At 46.8% G+C, this 20,672-nt stretch overlaps 1 protein-coding gene across 1 annotated transcript in view; it reads right to left on the reverse strand.

Annotated features, from left to right (window-relative positions):
* The window catches only part of ube2j1 (ubiquitin-conjugating enzyme E2, J1), a 72,206-nt gene that overhangs the window by 13,031 nt on the left and 38,503 nt on the right, over positions 1-20,672 (reverse strand). The window contains exons 4-7 of the mRNA XM_038799359.1: positions 17,934-18,018; positions 17,006-17,111; positions 16,404-16,533; positions 4,249-4,377 (exon numbers count right to left, since the gene is read on the reverse strand). Coding sequence (XP_038655287.1) covers positions 4,249-4,377; positions 16,404-16,533; positions 17,006-17,111; positions 17,934-18,018 — 450 coding nt within the window. The remainder of the gene's footprint in view (positions 1-4,248; positions 4,378-16,403; positions 16,534-17,005; positions 17,112-17,933; positions 18,019-20,672) is intronic.

A 20,672-nucleotide genomic window follows, 5' to 3' on the forward strand; every position in this document is an offset into this window, starting at 1 on the left:
ATCCAGACAGCCAAATTTCCCTGTAATCCATACCCCCTAACTTTCTGAATGAGCCTACCATAGGGAACCTTATCAAATGCCTTACTGAAATCCATATACACCACATCCACTGCCCGACCTTCATCAATGTGTCTCGTCACATCCTCAAAGAATTCCATGAGGCTTGTGAGGCATGACCTGCCCCTCACAAAGACATGCTGACTATCTTTAATCAAACTATGATTTTCTAAATAATCATAAATCCTATCTCAGAATCCTTTCCAATATTTTTCTCACCACAAACGTAAGACTGATGGGTCTGCAATTCCCAGTGATCTTCCTATTCCCTTTCTTGATTCTCATTTGACTCGTACAAAATGAGTCACATCAATGGGGAGAAATAAAATATTCAGACAGTAAAATAAAAAGCAAAAATACTCAATCCATTATTGAAATATAATGCCAACCTTCTTCCACATTACCTTACTTTAAAAATTTCTTAGGTAAAGGCAGCTGGGTTTCCCATAACATTAGGAAGTTTTTTTTAATAAATGTTTTTATTCTGCATTTTCACATTTCCCTTCAGAATTTACACCCCACCACAGATAGTAAACGGTAACAAATACAAAATCAATCCCCTTAACAATAACAACGATCCCATCCTCCCACCACCCCTAACAACGGCCTACCTGTCAATATATGCATCCAATAAAACAAACCCTCCCATGGTGGAAACAAAAAACAATGGAGAAAAAGAAAAAAAAGGAGTCCGGGACCACCCATGGTCACCATAGAGTCCACTCTCCCCCCCCCCCCCAAACGCTCAATGCCGTCCATCCGCTGAAAGAGTACGGTACATGATACCCAAGAGTTGTAACCAGCCCCCCCCCCCCAACTCCTTCTGTCCACTGCCTCTTGTGAAACTCCTCCCCCCAACATTTCACCCCAGCTAGACTACTCGGACCCTGTTCTGCCAGGCTCAGATGGCCGCAGCCCCTCACCCCACCTCACTCCCGTTCACTGACCGGCTTAAACCGGCCAGCGTGGAGGCCCCCGCCCGGGTCCCTTTCCTGGCCCATGGAAAGCCCAGAAATCCCCTTTTAGCACACAAACCCCGCATATCCACCTACACCCCAAAGAGCCCTCACTTCGAGTGAAAGTCCCATCACTTCCCTTGTCCAAATATATACAACATTGGCATCTTTAGGCCATAAACCCGCACGCAGTGAAACAAAAAAAAAAGAAAATACAGTCATGAGGTTACATCGGTACATGGCCATTTCTCAATTCTGCCACAGTTCTTCTGCCTTCGCAAACTCCTCTGCTGCTTCTGCCGTTCCAAAATAAAAGTCCTTGAGCTTGTAAGTCACCCTCAGCTTCGCTGGATATACAATGCCGCACTGCACCTTGCTAATGTACAGAGCCCTCTTCACCCGATTAAAAGCAGCCCGCCTCATTACCAGCTCCACTGTAAAGTCCTGGTATACACGTACACCAGCTCCAGCCCACTGCACCACCTGCTTCTGCTTGGCCCATCACAGGACCTTCTCCTTCACACTGTAACTACGGAAGCACAGAGTCACTACCCTTGGCGGCTCACTCGCCTTTGGTACAGGCCTCCACGACCGATGAGCCCGATCCAGTTCATAACGAGAGGGATCCTCCCCCCTCCCCCAATAGTTTCACCAGCATCGCAGCAAAATACTCAGTCGGCCTCGGCCCTTCAACTCCTTCGGGCAGCCCCAGAATCCTCAAATCCTGTCGCCTGGATCTGTTTTCCAGGTCTTCCATTTTTCCTCGCAGTTCCTGGTCAATCTCCATCACCTTCCGCATCTCCTTCCCCATCGAGGTAAGTTGATCATCGTGCTGCAATAATGTCTCCGCCACTTCCTTCAGCGCCTCCCCTTGCTTCCGCACCTCCGCCACTGCGCTCGCCACCGCCGTCGTCACCGGGGAAAACGCCTCATCCACCAGCACACTCAAAACCTCCCTCATCTCCTTCCTCATTGTCTCCATGTATTTTGTAAACTGCCTTTCGAATTCCGCAGCCATTACCTTAGTTATTTCTTCAGCTGTAAGCAATGCGGCCTCCTCTGGTGCTCCAGCCTCCATTTTCTTTACCGACACCGCGGTGACCTTTCTACTCACCGACAGACTTTCGGCTGTTTTCACAGCCGTTTTCTTTACTGGCCCTCGACATATCCCTTCCCTGTGCCTTCTCCTGACCTTTACCGCCTTCGCTGCCCCTAGGACCGGGTGTCAATCCCCGACAATGCCGTTCCCGAACGGGAGCCCTCCAACGCCCGGCTGCCTCCCTCCCGCCGTCATCGGAAGTCTCCAACATTAGGATGCTTTAATTGCCATTTCCTGAGGAGCAAGTATTGATTTAGACTACTCACCCCCACTCTCATTACAAGTGTTCCTTTTGATGCTGTAGATTACCCAATTGTGAAGGTACAAAATAGATCTAACTAATTCAAAAAGTAAAATCCACAAGAGCTTAACCAGACAGAATTTCCCAATACCAGTTGCTGATTCAGTTTAGCTTTCCTTCCCTTTCTCTGAAGGTGAGCAGATGGACCAATGTTACTAGATTTGTTTTTGCCAACCACAATCTCCAGTCTTCGTCATTTCTGAACCACAGCTTATCCTGGATTTTGACCACAATTTATCTGTAAATTCCAGCTGAAGCATCCTACCGGCCAAACTGTTTTGGCTAAGCTCCAGGCCAGTCTTTCATAACAGACAAGTGTTACGTAAATACTCAATCCACTAAATAATTAAAGTATACCAATTGTGGAAAAGCCACTATACATTTCATACACTAATTCAAATGAATTTGGCCCATTCATTTAAAAAATGCCGAAATATTCTAATTCTGTCTAAATTTATAATATTAGAATTATAAACTGTGAAAATCAGTGGTCTATGATCCTGGTTAAGATTTTTTTTTTTTTTTTTTAAGGTTAAAGCTGCATTTGTTTGGTTCATAAACAAGCTAGATGGTTATTTAAAACTGAAAGAAATTAAGAAATACATCTACTTAACAGTTCAGAAGTTCAATTGCCAAACAGTCACTCAAATAATTTATTGAACAGGCTGATTTGAACGATTACTCAAAAAAGTTCAATGCCTGAGCTAGGAAACTTGATACGAGGAAATAGCATCACGTGAGAAAATGGCATCAAATGTTAATGTGCGTGGAGTACAGCATGCATCAAATTGTAGCATATGCAGTCTGCACAGGATATGACAGCAGCTTCAGAATTAGCTGTATTCCTGTAGACAGCAAGAAGTCTTACAACACTTCACCTAACAAAGGAGCTGTGTTCCAAAAGCTAGAGATTCAAAACAAACCTGTTGGACTTTAACCTGGTATTGCAAGACTTTTTACTGTGCTCACCCTAGTCCAACGCCGGCATCCCCACATCATTCCTGTAGACAGTAAGTGGGCCCTTGGAGGGGAACTTGTACATTTAAAATAGTTATGCGAGTTGCCACTACATAATTAAAGTCTAAGGCTACTCGTCAAAATTCAGACCACAGGATTTCAGACTGGCCTAGAGAAAGATGAATGGGAGCCCCAATTAAAAGCAGTGAAGGGAGGGGTCAGGGTCACACCTGTGGATAGAACAGAGGTGTTTTTGCTAAAATGGTGACTTTATAGAAGTTGGTCTTCACACTGTAAAGAGCAGCAAATACAGCATACTAGATTTCAAAAGTACATTAAAATGCTGCCTTCCACGAAGAGAGAACTTTCAGCATGTATGCTACATTTTATGGGAAGAGGTAAACAGACAAGTGATGAAGTGGTGCACAAGAAAAAAAACACACTAATTGAGGAGTTTTAGAGTGAGCAAGGATATATTAAACAGGGTAGTTCCCCTGGAAAGCAGAGTGGAGAAGGGAGGAGCAATGCCTGTTGCAAAAACCCACACTGTAGGTGGCACAACATGATGGGGCAAATGTAAGGCTGGTGATGGTAGAAGGTGAAGGCAAAAAGTGTTGTTAAGAGGTCACGAGGAGGTTACAAAAAGATATGAGATGGAAAAAAAATGGCATTTGAATGCTAACATAAATGTTACTACGTTGACATTTCCTGACAGACCAGGATTAAGTTAACATGAACAGTTTCTTAGTCTTGCCCCCAGCTCACCAGCTAAATAGAAACATTTCATGAATTATTAGTTTCCATGAAAATAGATCTGTTCAATGAAATGTGACATGCAAGTAAGGTTATAAAGATAGGAGGCAATTTGGATTACACACCTCTCTTATATCTTCAGTTTCTGGATTACTTTGAGTGAAGGGAAGCTGCTCAGAAACTTGGGTTTCTTGGTTTGCACTTTTTACAAGTATCGGTGCTGGAGAAGGTTCAGCAGCAGCAGCCGTCTCAGCCTATTGAAAAGTAAATGATGTAGTTACAAACCTGAAAGCAGTTAGCATGGCTCAGTTATTGGCAACCAATTTGTCTATGATTCAGTAGTTATGGTTGTACCTGTATCACAGACAATAATTTTGGCCGCCATTTCAACACAATAAAGGAATGCTGCATTACAAAATGCCATCTTACTTTAAAAAAAATATATATATTTTATTGAGGCATTTATATAGTTACACATCAAATGCAACCACAAAACAAAACAAGCCAACAGGCAAATAACCAGATCAACAAAATTATCTAACACCCCACCATCCCCACCACTGTTGACAACTTAACTGTTCTCAAAGAAATTGATGAATGGCTGCCATCTCCGGGCAAACCCCTCCACAGACCCTCTAAGGCAAACTTTATCTTTTCCAGCCTAAGTTCTGCCAGGTCACTCACCCACACATCTGGTTTCAGAAGACCCAAGTCCCTCCATTCTAATTAGATCTGTCTCCAGGCTACCAGGGAGGTAAAGGCAAAGTGCCATCCTTCAAATGAGACCGTATACCATGCCTGCCCATCAAACATAAAAAGCCAATCTTGGTTCTGGCCTACATTATTTCCTCAATTGAAACTCTTGCAGACAGGACGCGGGGCATTGTTTTAAACAGTTCCAATTTCTCCTCTCGCCAACAGTTTGTGATAGAAAGGTATTTTGTTTTTGATTTCCCAACTTCATATGTGGTGGCATATTTTGATTAAAAGCCCCACAGCAAACTCGAGATAGGATAAATTTATTTGCACACACAAATGCAGGAAGGAGGGTTTTGCTATGTAGCCAGGTTACATTCATACAACTACAAGAGGGATATAGAAAGAGGTACAAGGTAAAGAGAAAGAATAAATACTGTTCCACAGTAGTCCAGAATCAAAAAAATCTGTCTACAGGTTTAGGACTGATGCAGGATAATCACTTTTCCAGTGGATATGAGCTCCATGAGATTGGTATAGAGAGATTAATCTTTGAGGCACCGGCATAGAAATTCCAGTAGAAACAATGCAGATGGAGGCCAGGTATTCACCTAGACTGAGCCACTGTCCTAAGCTGCTGCTTGGTTGATGGAAAATGGCTGCCTGAACTGTGCCACTCCCAATGGCAATATTGTAGATTTCAGCTTTTTTGGGGGAGGTGGGAATATGTGTGTGTGTCTCTCCCATCTCTCCACTGTGCCTTGGACAAAAGAATGTATATTCCTTAGTCTGGATTCTTAAGATTGGTAATGTTTCAACCATCAATAATGTTAAGAGAGGTTTCAGGGGGTCCTTCCTCCTTTCAGACTGGCCATCTCCGTTGGCCAGGCCTTGGCCGTAGAAATGCAAATTGCCAAATTGTCGTTGTACCAATCCTTTAGATTGGTCTCTGCAGTTCCAGGAGTCATTAGTGTCTCTTCAGAGATGGCAGCTGTTTTGAATGCCAGGAAATTCCTTTTGTTAGAGACCGAAGGAAATCAGCTATTTCTGATAGGCAAACGGCCATTTTAATGTAAATAAAGCCCAGTCTTTAATACCCATTTTAAAATAAGGATTTCAATATTCATAACCTTAGGTCATGAGAAAACAGAGGTACAAAGCTTGACACATCCACAAACTAGTTGAAGATAAAGGCAACATTTCGACTGACAATATGAACTGACTATTGTTCTGATGAACAGATTTCATATTAAGAAATGAGCTGTACCAGTAATCAGATCAAGGTCGAAATAAGCACCATAGCAATATGAAGTCACCATTGTTCAGAATATGGATAAAATGAGTCAGTAGAAAACCAGTAAGAACCAGACTCAATTACAGCACAAAATCACATTCCATAGCACACACAATTATTCAAACATGAAACATTTAAAATGTTGCACATTGAGGATTGAGTTAACTATCCAATCAAATGTATTGGAAACTCACCCAAACCAATTAGGACGACAGAGGTATGGACAGATGGCCTCAAACTGATAACATTTTCCTTAAACATAAGAATTCGGACAGCCATTTTCTATCCGGATCAACCTATACTTTTACTTGACTATTTGCTATCCTTATTTTCATATTTTCCCTTCTAAAACTCTTGAAGTCTGTGCAAGCTTTGCCTTAAGCAAGAAACCATCTGTATTATTTTTGAAAGTTTAAATTGTTTTATAAATTACTTCTCTTTAAGTCTTGCTGGCAAAGCTTTATTGAGAATAGATGCAAGTTTCTCTCAATTGGAATCAGTAGAGACAATGAAAGATTCTTATTTCGCATCCGAGAAGTGTAACTCAAATTTCTACCGAGTTTTAAAGTATATGCGAGACTGCACTTGAACTGCATGGTAGATCTCTACAGAGACGTAGCTTTGGCCTAGTTTGTCATTCTGAAACAGGAAATCAGGAGGCTCTTGGGGACATGTGGGTTCTATTGCAAGTTCATCCTGAACTTTAGTACAGTAGCCACCCCACTGAAAGAACCACTACAGAAAAAACAACAACAAAGGTAGTATGGACTGAGGAATGCCAGACAGCTTTCAAAAAGCTGAAGGCCATTTTAATAGGTGAACCAGTGAAAGCAGCCCAATTTTAACCAAGCATTTCATAGAATCATAGAATTCAGGGCAGAAGGAGGCTATTTGGCCCATCGAGTCTGCACCGGCCCTTGGAACCGATTCCCGTCCATTTTCCCCTGGTTCTTGGCCACCCGACTATTCTTCCTCCTGTACGTTGGCCACAAACAGGGTCCCGGAACAGTTTGCATGAATGGCTTCCCACGTTCTGTGGAAGCCGTCGCCGACCCTCGGATGGCGAATTTGATTTTCTCCCTCCATTTGGAGAGATTCCGAGAGGTCGGACAGCCATCCTGCAGCTCTGGGTGGTGCTGCTGACCGCCAGCCAAACAGGATTCTACGGCGGGCAATCAGGAGGCAAAGGCAGGGCGTCCGCCCTCCTCCCCGGAATAGATCTGGCTGGTCTGAAACCCCGAAGACCGCCACTATCGGCATGGCTCCAACCTCACCCCACCACTTTGGACATAGCCTCGAAGAAGGCTGTCCAGTACTCCACAGTCTGGGGCAGAGACCAGAACATGTGGGCGTGGTTGGCCGGGGCCTCTCGTGCACCGCTCACATTTGTCCTCCACCTCCGGAAGAACCTACTCATACGGTTTCTCGTTAAGTGAGCTCTATGATACCACTTTTAGTTGCGTCAGGCTGAGCCTTGCGCACGTGGAGGTGGAGTGACCCTATGCAGTGCTTCGCTCCAGAGTCCCCACCCTATCTCCATCCCAGGTCGTCCTCCCATTCCTTCTTGTTGCGTCCGCAGTACGGTGTCGTCCCTATCTACCAGTCGGTCATACATGTCACACAGGTTCCCTTTCTGTAGGATACTTGCGTCCAGTAGGTCTTCCAGTAGTGTCTGTCGTGGCGGTTGTGGGTATGTCCTTGTCTCCTTTCGTAGGAAGTTTTTGAGCTGCAGGTACCGTAGCTCGTTCCCCCCCAGCTAGCTGAAGTTTCTCTGTCAGTTCGTCCAGTGTTGCGAGCCTGTCGTCCGTGTATAGGTCCTTGACTGTCAGTTGTCCCCCCGTCCTGCCTCCCACCTTTTGAAGATGGCGTCGTCAGTGGCTGGTGTGGACCTATGGTTGTTGCAGATGGAGCCTTGTCCGACATTTTAAGAGCACCCTACTTAAGCCCACGCCTCCACCCTATCTCTGTAACACCATTAACCTTTTGGACAGCAAGAGTCAATTTAGCATGATCAATCCACCTAACCTGCACATCTTTGGGCTGTGGGAGGGAACCGGAGCACCCGGAGGAAACCCAGAGAGCCACGGGGAGAAAGTGCAAACTCCACATCGACAGTCAACAGAGGCCAGAATTGAACGTGGGTCCCTGGAGCTGTGAGGCAGCAGTGCTAACCACTGTCACCATGCCGCCCCTAAAAGTTAAAAAAAAAAGAAACCAAGGCCGTCAGTTCAGTACTGAGGGAGCACTGCACTGTCAGGAAGTACCAGCTTTCAGAGGAGACATTCATAGAATCCTTACAGTGCAGAAGGAGGCCAGTCAGCCCACCGGGTCTGCACTGGCCCATGGAAAGAGCACCCTACTTAAGCTCATCTCCCCTCCCCATCCTATCCCTGTAGCCCCACCGAAGAAACTACGGGGCAATTTATCATGGGCCAATCCACCTAACCTGCAGAAAATCGAAGCACCCGAAGGAAACCCACGCAGACACATGGAGAAAGTGCAAAATCCACACCCGAGGCTGGAATTGAACCCGGGTCCCTGGAGCTGTGAGGCATCAGGTCTAACCACTGTGCCACCCTTAAAGTAGCCATTGAGCGAGTGGCACCGTAGTAGCAACTTTTTGCCTACAGGACAAAGAATCCGAAATAGAGGTACCAATCGGGTACTCCTCTAAAAAGCCCAAGCATCAGAAATGGTATTCCACCACAGAGAAGGAAACCCTCAGGTTGTTGCTGGCTTTCAAAACAGATATATATCCAATTTGGTACAGAGACCGTCGTCTATAACAACCACAATCTGTAAAACGTTTCCACACCCAGAATGCTCGGAATTTGTTCCTCAAACTGTACTATTTAAAAATCACCCACATTCCTGGTAAATCAAATGTGATTATGAGCACCCTGTCCAGGTAGGACTGAGGAGAGATAAAATTGACCATTGCCAAGAGAATGAATGTGTCCTTGAGAGTGTACTTTTCATTGTTTTATCATTTTTTTAAATCAGAGTTTTTGTACGAAATTAGAATGAATCTCATTTCATTCTGCAAGGAAGTGAAGTGTTATGATGGATTAAAAAAAACCTGGAGGACTTCCGGTGGTGGCCATGGAGGAGCAGGTCACACATTTGATAGCTTCTGCTTGTGACGGCTGGACCCCCCCCCCCCAGTTTTTCCGGATTTTATGGGATAAATCAGTGAAGAGTGAGACAGTGAGGAGAAATCCCCCTTCGGTGTATGGAGAATTGGACCAGATGTGGCCGTGTGAGGAGACAAAGTTCTATAAGGACAGAGCCGGCAATGCGGGAAAGCATGACGGAGAGCAAGGGCCACGGGGAGACGGCACAGTGGTCGACAGGGCAGGTGCAGGATTTTTTCGAAGATTGCCTTGCCAAGCTGAAGGAGGACACGCTGGACGCGATTAAGGCTTCCATTGATCAAGTTGTGCAGAATCCAGAGACCCACGGAAGAGTGATCCAGGAGGTGGAGAAAAAAGGTGTCCGAGCATGAGGAGTACATAACCGTGCTGGGACCAAGGTGGAAATGATGAACAAGCGCCAGAAAAGAATGCAGGAGACTGGAGGACCGGGAGACTTCAGTTCAAATTGCAGGGATATTATAATACGAAGACAGGGGTTAAAAGCTAGCAGAGAGAGAGATGTCCAGGGTCTGCCTGAACTGTGAAAATCGATCAGCCAGCAGAAGAATCGCAGCAGGGACTTCAGGTGGCGGCGAAGAATTGCAGCAGGGACTTCAGGTGGCGGCGATGTTCAAGTGAGCCGCACATTCGGCGGGCTCTCACTCCGGCGGGGCTTTAGGGCTGATTCCCCGCGATAGCGGGACCACGGAGCGGCAAAAAGGCGGCCGCGATAGTGCTGGAGAGCGGGCTGCAATCGATGGAACCGTGGGAGTCCAGGAAGTAGAGGAGGAGAGAGAGAAAGAGACAGAGGCAAGGAGCAGAGGAAGCTGACCTGGAACTTAAGATGGCAGACACACAGACCTTTCTTGCTCCAAGAGAAGAAAAACAGTTTTGGAGTCGCTGAAGCAGGCCAACTTGGACCCACCAGATGCTCAAGAGGTAAAAGTTAAGGAGCTGGGAGAAGGAAGGCGGCAGCGAAAGTGCTGAGGAGCGGGCTGCAGCACATGGAACAGCGGGAGTCCAGAAGGCAGAAGAAAAAGGAGAAAAAGGGACAGAGGCAAGGACCTGAAGAAAATTACCTGGGACCTAAAGATGGCGGACACACGGACCCTGGACTCAGCAATCCAGCAGGCGCTGGATAACATGCTCCAGGTAATGAAGTCCAGTTTTGAAGCGCTGAAGCGGGACAGCTTGGACCCAATCCAGAAAGCGGTGGATCAGCTGAACCAGAGGCTGGATGCGCAAGATGTTAAAGTTAAGGAGCTGGGAGAGGCGGTGGAGGAGCAGGCGGATGCGCAGACGGTTGCGGCACTAGAAGTTGACGGGCTGAAAGAGAGGCAGAGAAGACTGCTGGACAGAGTGGAGGAGCTGGAGACTAGAGTCCGCAGGGACAACCCGAGGATGGTCGGCCTCCCGGAGGGGGCTGAGGGAGCTGATGCCGCAGCGTTTGTAGCAGACCTACTGATGCAGCTGATGGGGGCCGAAGCCTTTCCGCGACCGCCAGAGCTGGAGGGGGCACACAGAGTGCAGACGAGGCAGGGGCGGCCGGGTGGACCCCCCCCCCGCCCGATGGTGATTAGGTTCCACAGGTTCGTGGACCAGGAGCGGGTGCTGCGGTGGGCAAAGAGCGCCAGGAGCAGCATGTGGAACAACAGTGTTCTCCGCATCTACCAGGACCCAAGCCAGGAGGTGGCTCGGCGGCGAGCAGCCTTTTAAGAATGTCAAGGAGGTGGTGTTCAAGAAGCAAGTGAAGTTTGGTCTGATGTTCCCGGCTCGCCTATGGGTCACGCACCAGGGTCAACACCACTACTTCTCCGAGCCTGAAGAAGCGATGGATTTTGCGAGGGATCAGGGGCTGGTCCCGAAGAGGCCCCACGGACGCGAATTAGGGCCAGAGGATTACCGTGGGAACGTACGCCGAATGGGCCTGGATTGCTGTTCAACGGTTTGCTGGGCCAAAGGTGCCAAGCGGAACATTTGGGACTCTTTTCTTTGTTCATGGACATTGGTTTGGGGGGGGGGGGTTTTCTTTTTTTCTCATGGTTTTTTTTGTTTTTTCCTCTTTTTTCTGTTTTTTCCTTTTTGGGCGGATTTGTACTTTTTATGCAGCTCGCGGAGGACACTGGATCCGGCTTGCTCCAGTGGGTTGGAGAGGGGGATGGGGCGCCGGGGAAACAATGGGAATGAGACAGGAAGGCGCCGGAGTATTGAGTCACTGGGCTAGCAGATTGGCTAGTCAAGGGAGTCAGGTGGGGGGGGGGGGGGGGGGGGGGAAGAGATCACAGCCAGTGGATGGCAGGGGTGGGGAAATCGGGGGATGTGGTGGGGGGGGGGGGGTTGTTCTGCTGACGTGGGAGGGACTTAAAATAGGCACTGGAAAGGTCGAGGGTGGAGGCAGCCAACGGGCAGGCCAGGAATGGCGTGACGCACGGGTCAGGGGCCAGCCTGAGAAAGGCTATGGCTGACCGGCGTGGTGGGGGGGGGGGGGGGGGGGGGGGGGGGGGGGGTTGTGCCCCCCGACCAGGTTGATCACCTGGAACGCCAAGGGACTGAATGGGCCGGTTAAGAGGACGCGGGTGTTCGCGCACTTGCGGGCTCGGAGGGCGGACGTAATTATGTTGCAGGAGACACATCTGAAAGTGTCTGACCAGACCAGGCTAAAGAAGGGCTGGATTAGCCAGGTCTTCCACTTGGACTTGAAGTCCAGGGGGGTGGCAATCATGATCAACAAGCGGGTGCAATTTGAGGCAGAGGGCATAACCGCAGACAGGGGGGGCAGATACCTGATGGTACGGGGCAGACTGGAGGGGAGAAGAGTGGTGCTGGTGAATATATATATGCCCCGAACTGGGATGACGTGGACTTCATTAAAAAAGAGTGCTGGGGAAGATCCCGGACCTGGACTCTCGCAGGCTAATAATGGGGGGGGGGGGGGGGACTTTAACATGGTCCTTGACCCGGCTTTCGATCGGACGTGTCCCAGAACGGGTAGACTCCCAGCAATGGCAAGGGAGCTGAAAGGGTTTATGGAGCAAATGGGGGCAGTGGACCCCTGGAGAGATAGACAGCCGACAGGAAGGGGCTACTCGTTTTACTCGCACGTCCATAAAGTATATTCCAGGATAGATTTCTTCGTACTAAGCTGGGATTGTATAGGGGAGGTAAAGAACACGGAATACTCGGCAATTACTATCTCAGACCATGCCCCGCACTGGGTAGACCTGCAGATCGGGGGAGGTCTACCCAGATGCCCGCAATGGAGGCTAGACGTGGGACTGCTGTCGGAGGAGGGGATCTGTGAGAGGCTTCGGAGGTGTATGCAAAATTACTTGCAGGTGAATGACACGGGGGAGGTCTCAGCGGCGACCCTGTGGGAGGCGCTAAAGGCAGTAGTGCTGGGGGAGCTGATTTCAATTGGGGCCCACAGAGCCAAGGCAGATAGGGCAGAGATGGATAGATTGGTCAGGGAAATGGGTCGGATAGATGAAGAGCACGCGGAGTCCCCGGGGGAGGTTTTACTCAGGGAGAGGCAGAGACTACAGGCGGAACTGGGGGCACTATCCATGAGTAGGGCCGTGGAACAGCTTAGGAAGGCGAGGGGAGCAGTGTACGAGCATGGGGAAAAGGCTAGCAGACTGTTAGCGCAGCAACTCAGGAGGAGGGAGGCGGCCAGGGAAATAGGTAGAGTGAGGGATGGGGAGGGGCGCAAAGTGGAGGACCCGGCAGGATTGAATAAGGTATTCCGGGACTTCTATCGCAAGCTGTATACTTCGGAGCCGCCGGAAGAACCGGAGGAGATGAAAAGGTTTCTGGATGGGTTAACCTTCCCAACAGTAGGTGGGGGGCGAGTGGATGAGCTGGGGGCCCCGATTAGAGTGGAGGAGGTATTGGGGGGCCTAAAGGCCATGCAGTCGGGGAAAGCCCCGGGGCCGGATGGATACCCAGTAGAGTTCTATAGATAGTTTTCTGAGCTGGTGGGCCCGGTCTTGGCGAGGGTTTTCAATGAGGCGAGGGACCCTGCCACCGACAATGTCGCAAGCCACTATATCACTGATATTGAAGCGGGGTAAAGACCCGGAGGCATGCGGGTCCTGCAGGCCAATCTCCCTGATTAATGTTGACGCCAAGCTCCTGGCAAAGGTACGGGCGGTTAAAATGGAGGACTGCGTACCGGAGGTGATTGGGGAGGATCAAACTGGGTTCATGAAAGGTAGGCAGCTGGCAGCCAACCTGAGAAGATTACTTAATGTGATAATAATGCCCCCGGCGGGTAGGGAGGTGGAGGTAGTGGTGGCAATGGACGCCGAGAAGGCCTTTGACCGGGTGGAGTGGGTCTATCTATGGGAGGTGCTTGGATGGTTTGGGTTCAGGGAGGGATTGGATCAAATTATTATATCAGGCCCCGAGGGCCAGCGTCAGGACTAACAGAGAAGTGTCGGAGTGCTTTAGGTTGTACCGAGGGACCAGACAGGGCTGCCCGCTCTCCCCGCTGCTGTTTGCGCTGGCCGTAGAGCCGCTGGCGATTGCACTGAGAGCCGCAGAGGGATGGAAGGGGATGGTGAGGGGCGGGGTAGAACATAGGGTCTCTCTTTACACAGACGACCTGCTCCTGTACGTGTCGGACCCAGTGGCTGGGATGGGAAGTATACTGGGAACGCTGAGGAAGTTCGGCCAGTTCTCAGGATACAAATTAAATATGGCCAAGAGTGAAATGTTTGTGGTACAGGCAAGGGGCCAGGAGAATAGATTGAGAGGGCTACCGTTTAGGCTGGTTGAGGAAAATTTCCAGTATTTGGGAATCCAGGTGGCACGAGACTGGGGCAGGCTGCACAAGTTAAATTTGGCCAGGATGGTGGAGCAAATGAAGGGAGAGTTTCGGAGATGGGATGCACTCCCGCTGTCGCCGGCAGGGAGGGTGCAGACTGTAAAGATGACAATCCTCCCTAGATTTCTGTTTATTTTTCAGTGCCTCCCGATCTTTATCCCACAGTCCTTCTTCAAAAGAGTTAACAGGATGATCATGAGCTTTGTCTGGGTGGGAAAATCCCCGCAGGTGAAGAAGGCGATGTTGGAGAGGAACCGCAGCGAGGGAGGGCTGGCTTTGCTGAGTCTGATTAATTATTACTGGACGGCCAACATCGCTATGATAAGGAAGTGGATGGTGGGTACGGGGTCTATTTGGGAGCGGGTGGAGGCGGCTTCATGCAGGGGCTCCAGCTTGGCAGCCCTTGTCATGGCTCCTCTACCGCTGCCGCCGGCCAAGTACACCACCAGCCCGGTAGTGGTGGCGACCCTGCGGATATGGGGCCAGTGGAGGAGTCATGTAGGGGAGATGGGGGCGTCTGTCTGGGCGCCAATCTGCGACAACCATTGGTTTGCCCCCGGGAGTATGGATGGGGGGGTTCAGAGTATGGCGGCGGGCGGGGGTGGGAAGGGTGGGTGATATGTTCCTGGAAGGGAGCTTTGCGAGTATGAGGAGCTTGGAGGAGAAATTTGGGTTGGTAAGGGGAAATGATTTTAGGTACCTACAGTTGCGGGACTTTATTCGTAGACAGGTCCCATCTTTCCCACGCCTCCCGCCAATGGGGATCCTAGACAGAATAGTCTCTAGGGGGAGAAGAAGGGGAGGGTAGAGTCTCTGGTATTTCTAAGGTGCTCATGAGGGAGGAAGGGTCCCAGACAGAGGAACCGAAACTTAAATGGGAGGAGCAGCTAGGCGGGGAAATGGAGGACGGGCTGTGGGAAGAGGCCCTGAGTAGGGTAAATTTGACCGCGACATGTGCTAGGCTCGGGTTGATTCAATTTAAGGTCGTTCACCGGGCCCATGTGACGGTGGCTCGGATGAGCAAATTCTTTGGGATAGAGGACAAATGCGCTAGGTGCGCGGGAGGACCAGCGAACCACGTTCACATGTTTTGGGCATGCCCTAAGCGGAGGGGGTACTAGGAGGGATTTGCGGGGATCATGACCCAGGTGCTAAAAACAAGGGTGGTGATGAGTCCAGGGGTGGCAATTTTTGGGGTTTCGGAGGACCCGAGAGTCCAGGGGGAGAAAGAGGCCGAAGTTTTGGCCTTTGCTTCCCTGATAGCCCGGCGACGAATACTATTGGCGTGGAGGGACTCAAAGCCCCCGAAGACTGAGTTGTGGCTTGCGGACATGTCGAGTTTCCTGGGTATGGAAAAAATTAAGTTTGCCTTGAGAGGATCTGTACAGGGGTTCGCCCGGAGGTGGCAACCATTTATTGACTTCTTTGCGGGAGAGTGAGCGTCAGCAGGGGGTGGGGGTAGAGTAGAGTAGAGTAGGAGGGATAAAATGGCGGGTAGTACCGGTGGGAGAGGAGCGGGCTTGTGCAGTATGTTATGATTGAAGTATTGAAAGTACGTGGATGTTTGCACATTTGTGCCTTTTTTGCTTTCTTTCTGTTGATGTTTGTAACTGTTTACAAAGCCAGAAACTACCTCAATAAAATTGTTTATTAAAAAAAAAGAAGAATCGCAGCAGGAAAAAGAACGGAAATGATTTTACTGAACACCTGAACCGAAGAATCAGCCACAATGTGTCCTTGACTCTTTGCAACTCAGACTGTGCTGTACAGCTTTATATTTGCTTACTATTGGCCTTAATACTTCTAACCTGTATGAATATAGATGCATGAGTTTGACCATTTTGCCATAGATAACTTGACTCAAGAAAGCTTGGTTAAATTGGCACCTCTTTAAACATTAACTATTAGGTCTGGAAAAAAAGATCCAAGGGAAAGGGGGCCTTCTTAGATTAAACCTTTGCTGCAGCAGAGGGTGGCTTGAATGAAGACATGGGGCCAGTCATCCCTCCTCACCTGGGTTTGTACAATTTGGGGTTAACCCAGCCAGACAGTGACAAATCGAGGGGGTGAAACAACAACTTTTGGGGAACCTCACTTGTAGCTGGACGTAACAGCATTAAGATACTAAATTAATGCAAATGAATCCCTCCCTTCACCATACAGATTAATTATTACAGAATTTTTCAAAGTATGGTTTATAATTTTGTTACGTTTTCTGAGAGCATGCAAACCATTCACTTTTTTGGTTTATAAACTGAAACAGATGGGCTCAACTAACAATGCACACAAATATATGCAAACAATATTCACAATTTATAAAAGCCAACATACCTTAAAACTGATTTGTTTTGCTAATTCTTTTGCCTCCACATCAGCTAAACTCGGAATGCTACTTGCTGTGCACGGAAGTAGGGCTGTCCTCATGTGAGAACCACAATTTTCACAGTTAAAATCTTGTGACCTGACGTACAAAAACATTTAACATTTGTGAAATGCTTATTAATTTTGTGCCTAGGAGGGCTTTAATTTAAGCCAATTATTTTATTTTGATCATTATTAAGGTGATATAGATGCCGTTAAGCAAAGTTGCGAGTTAATACATTTTTGTTCAAAATTATCTTTAACAGCTCTGTGTATAGCAACTCAGTTACCTTGTCCAGTATTCATGTGCAGTACTACTGTTGAATGGCTTAGTTAAATCAAAACCTAATTGAGATAATTTGACTCTCTGGAATCTCTTACCCTCATTTCTTGCATATTATGCAGGATTAAGCATTGTTCTGATATTACTGATTTTGGCAAATGTTGATTTTCTTCTTGCACCATTTTTTGAGAGGAAAGGAGGATGGGAAGGGAAACACAAAAAAATCCCCCCAATAATAAAGAACCATCTATTTGCTTAAATAATGTAAAACGATAAAACAAAACCTTACTTTTTGGCAAGTGCTTTCCTCTCATCAGGAGTGTAATCCAGAGAACCAATGGCTCCTTCTCCCTTTGTTGGCATAAACCCAATAATGGCCAACAATGCTGTTCGTACTAGATATAAATACAATAAGATTTAAAATGGATTTTTGTAACTGTATATTCATTTCCCACTTTCCTTCTAGGTATCCATATTTACAGTAAACACAGCTAAAAGGTTAGACAAAAACTCCATTGTAAGATTTAAAAGTGCACAACTGCAGTTTGTTTGACTTTGTCTCTTGCACCCAAGGGAGTGGATGGACAAAGAGAAGGAGAATCGACCTGGTACCTATTCAGAACCTTCCCACTGTGGCGCGCTTAAAGTTGTAAACTCTCAAAAGAATCACAGATGTAACACTCTATAGGAGATAGCACTAGTATTAAAACCATTACCCCACACTCGTAAACAACACAATTTTCTAGTGATCAGTGTGTCAATTATGTCAGCCAAGGCTTAGGGTTGGTTGCACATTCTCATCCTCTAAATCACAAGGTTCCAGTTTCTACAGCATGAATAGAAAATTCAGGCCGACACCACAGGGTAGTACTAGGGGAGTACTGCACAGTTGAGAACGTCTGCTTGTGTGGATTGATGACACTATTTTGAAGAAGAACAGTATCCTGTGTCCTGGCCAATATTTATCATTACAAAAAGAAAAGAAAAATCTGATCATAACACATTACTGTTTGTGAGTTTGTTAAGCACAAATTAGCTGCCCATTTCTTACATTGTAAAAATGACTCCACTTCTAAAGTACTTCATTGCTATAAAGTGCTTGGAGATATCAGGTGGTCATGAAACACCCTACATAACTGCAAGTTGTTTTAAAAAAAAAATATGCTGTAGCCGTTAGGAGATGGTGGTTTACGACCCGAATCCTGGGTTATACTCACTGCTCCAGGATGGTTGCCATGTTTCTGGGTGATGTCCGGAGATGCTCAAACATATCTTTTTACCTACTTCAAACCTTCCATTGGGCTGAAAGAAAAAAACCTGTTCAAGTAGCAGTATTAAATAGTAAATAAACTTTTAGCAAAGAGATTGCTAGGTACAAAATAACTGCTAATTTCCAACTGCCTTCAAAATTTCCAAAATAATTGCACATGAATTTCTAAAATGTTTCAGATTACTTGTTCCGATTCTTTTAAAGAATGTTTGGGCAAAGCAAACAAAACTTGAGCACCTCATATGCATCTCTTTAATTTGAAAGCTAATGTTCCCACATCCCAAAATCTTTCCATGTGACTTACAGTAACTTGTCAGCTAATAGTGTGGACTGGTACCTGCGCCTGGGCCTTAGCCAACTATACTGTACAATCAGGTCCTAGGATGTATGAATGAGTACTCTGAAGCACACTTGCCTTCACTCAAAGCAAAAATGGTCAGAAGAAGAGGAAGTGCAAGACAGGTCGTGGAAACAAAGCTGTACTGTCTTCATTCAGTAGCAGCCTGTGAAAGTACAAATCAAGAACAAACCACGAAGAACCAAAATGTACTTGGGTATTAGATTTCTTGTTCCAATTCACAATCTAATCGTTTTGGATATCATGAAAAACAAGTTTTGAATGAAAGCTTGGAAACTCTCAAAGCTATTCTTAGCAATGACGATAATGCAACATGGCAGTGCATAAATTTGGTACTCTTTCTTTGAAACACCATAAAAAAATTGGGAGTAATAATTAAACCATTCCATGCAATGGGGGGGGGGGAAGAAAAACTGTTAAGCAGGAATAGACACATCTTCCTTCCTTACTATCCCTTATTTTTAAGTAGGGATAAGAAACAAAATTCCACTTCTCTGCCTTTGTATAAAGCAAAGCTTTCAGATTGCTAAGTGACACTTTAACCAAAAAAAACTTTGAATTTGTCAGGTTGGCTCAGATCATGTTGCTCTCATTATCTATTTCTACTGGTTATGGAATCAAGCATTAGCTTGCATTCATAAGTGGTACTGAGGTAGATCAGCTCTAATTGTATGAATGACGGTGCAGGTTTGAAGAGTAATTTGGTGTATTCCACTCCTATTTCTTATGTTCTTATAATCAACACCACAGTTTCTTACATTGTTAGAGTCATCATAGATCATAGAATTTACAGTGCAGAAGGAGGCCATTCGGCCCATCGAGTCTGCACCGGCTCCCGGAAAGAGCACCCTACCCAAGGTTAACACCTCCACCCTATCCCCATAACCCAGTAACCCCACCCAACACGAAGGGCAATTTTGGACACTAAGGGCAATTTATCATGGCCAATCCACCTAACCTGAACATCTTTGGGCTGTGGGAGGAAATCGGAGCACCCGGAGGAAACCCACGCACACACAGGGAGGATGTGCAGACTCCACACAGACAGTGACCCAAGCCGGAATTGAACCTGGGACCCTGGAGCTGTGAAACGATTGTGCTATCCACAATGCTACCGTGCTGGGTGGGGCATTTACGGAGTGGTCCATCCTACCTGCTCCATTGTAGTACAAGATACCATGGCACTACCAAGTTTGTCAATTGCCCTGGCCAATATTTATCCCTTATCCAACAGCAGCAGCAACAAACAAACAAAAAAATACCGGTACTGTATCATGTCTATCACTTGAGGCATTGCTGTGAACAACTGGTTACCATGTGTATATGCAGTTCAAAAGCAATTAATTGGCTGTGAAGTATGTTGAACCATCCCTAGACGTCATAATATGCTTGATAAATACAAGACTTTTAAAAAGGTGATTGTACCTGTGGGCTTGGAGACTTACAAAGTTAGTATTTTCAGATATTGGGGAAAATAAGCAGAAATGTAGATCAACTCTTGTCTGGATTTCCACATCACTGATTGAGAAAGCAGCAGAACTCAAGGGACAGATTAAGCTTATATCCTCAGGACTCCGGAAACTGAGGCTTTATCATTTCACCTTATCTATTGGTGAAAGGTGGATTATATAAAGATCACCAGGGATCTTGCTTACATTACATACGTAGGAAGGGCGTTATTGAAATAACATTACAATATGCACACACCGCCACATTTCCTTAGTGTGCCCTTGTTGAGCTAAAACACTTCCTCGCTCAACGAGTGGCATTTAAAGTAACAATCTTCTTAAATTGATGGCCAAAAACCTCAGTTCAAGGGGAAAAGTCTGTAGGTGTATCTCGATCGAAGAGTATCCAGCAAATTTGGCGGATGCTAATTTTGCATGTCAGCATCATCACTACAAATTACTTAGTACATAGTAATATTTTAGAGGAACATTTTAGTTCTGGACAGATTGAGGTTCAACTAGAAAATGGGATAAATGCAACTAGAGACTTGAAGACTATGACACTTAAAAGATCAGGGCCAAGTTGACCGAAGGGGCTAACAGCTACAAAGGTAAAATCATAAAACAGCAGGTGAGCTTACTTAGCTGCAAAATAGGAGAGGAGGTGTCGACACTGCTTGCAAAGAAATGCAGCCCAAAGCGTTGTTTTGTTCTTAGAGCTAAGAGCTATAAATAGTTTTAAAAAGCAGTGAGCCCTGGAAGGCTACATTGTTATGATGGGTGGTGCTCAAGAAGGTTCTAGGGATTCAGTTTGTATGCTGGAGAACAGTGTTCAGCAGCATGGGTAAAGGCCTGACTGAAAAGGTGCTGCTCTTAGCAG

Source organism: Scyliorhinus canicula, chromosome 6 (assembly GCF_902713615.1).
Source record: "Scyliorhinus canicula chromosome 6, sScyCan1.1, whole genome shotgun sequence".
NCBI lineage: Eukaryota > Metazoa > Chordata > Chondrichthyes > Carcharhiniformes > Scyliorhinidae > Scyliorhinus > Scyliorhinus canicula.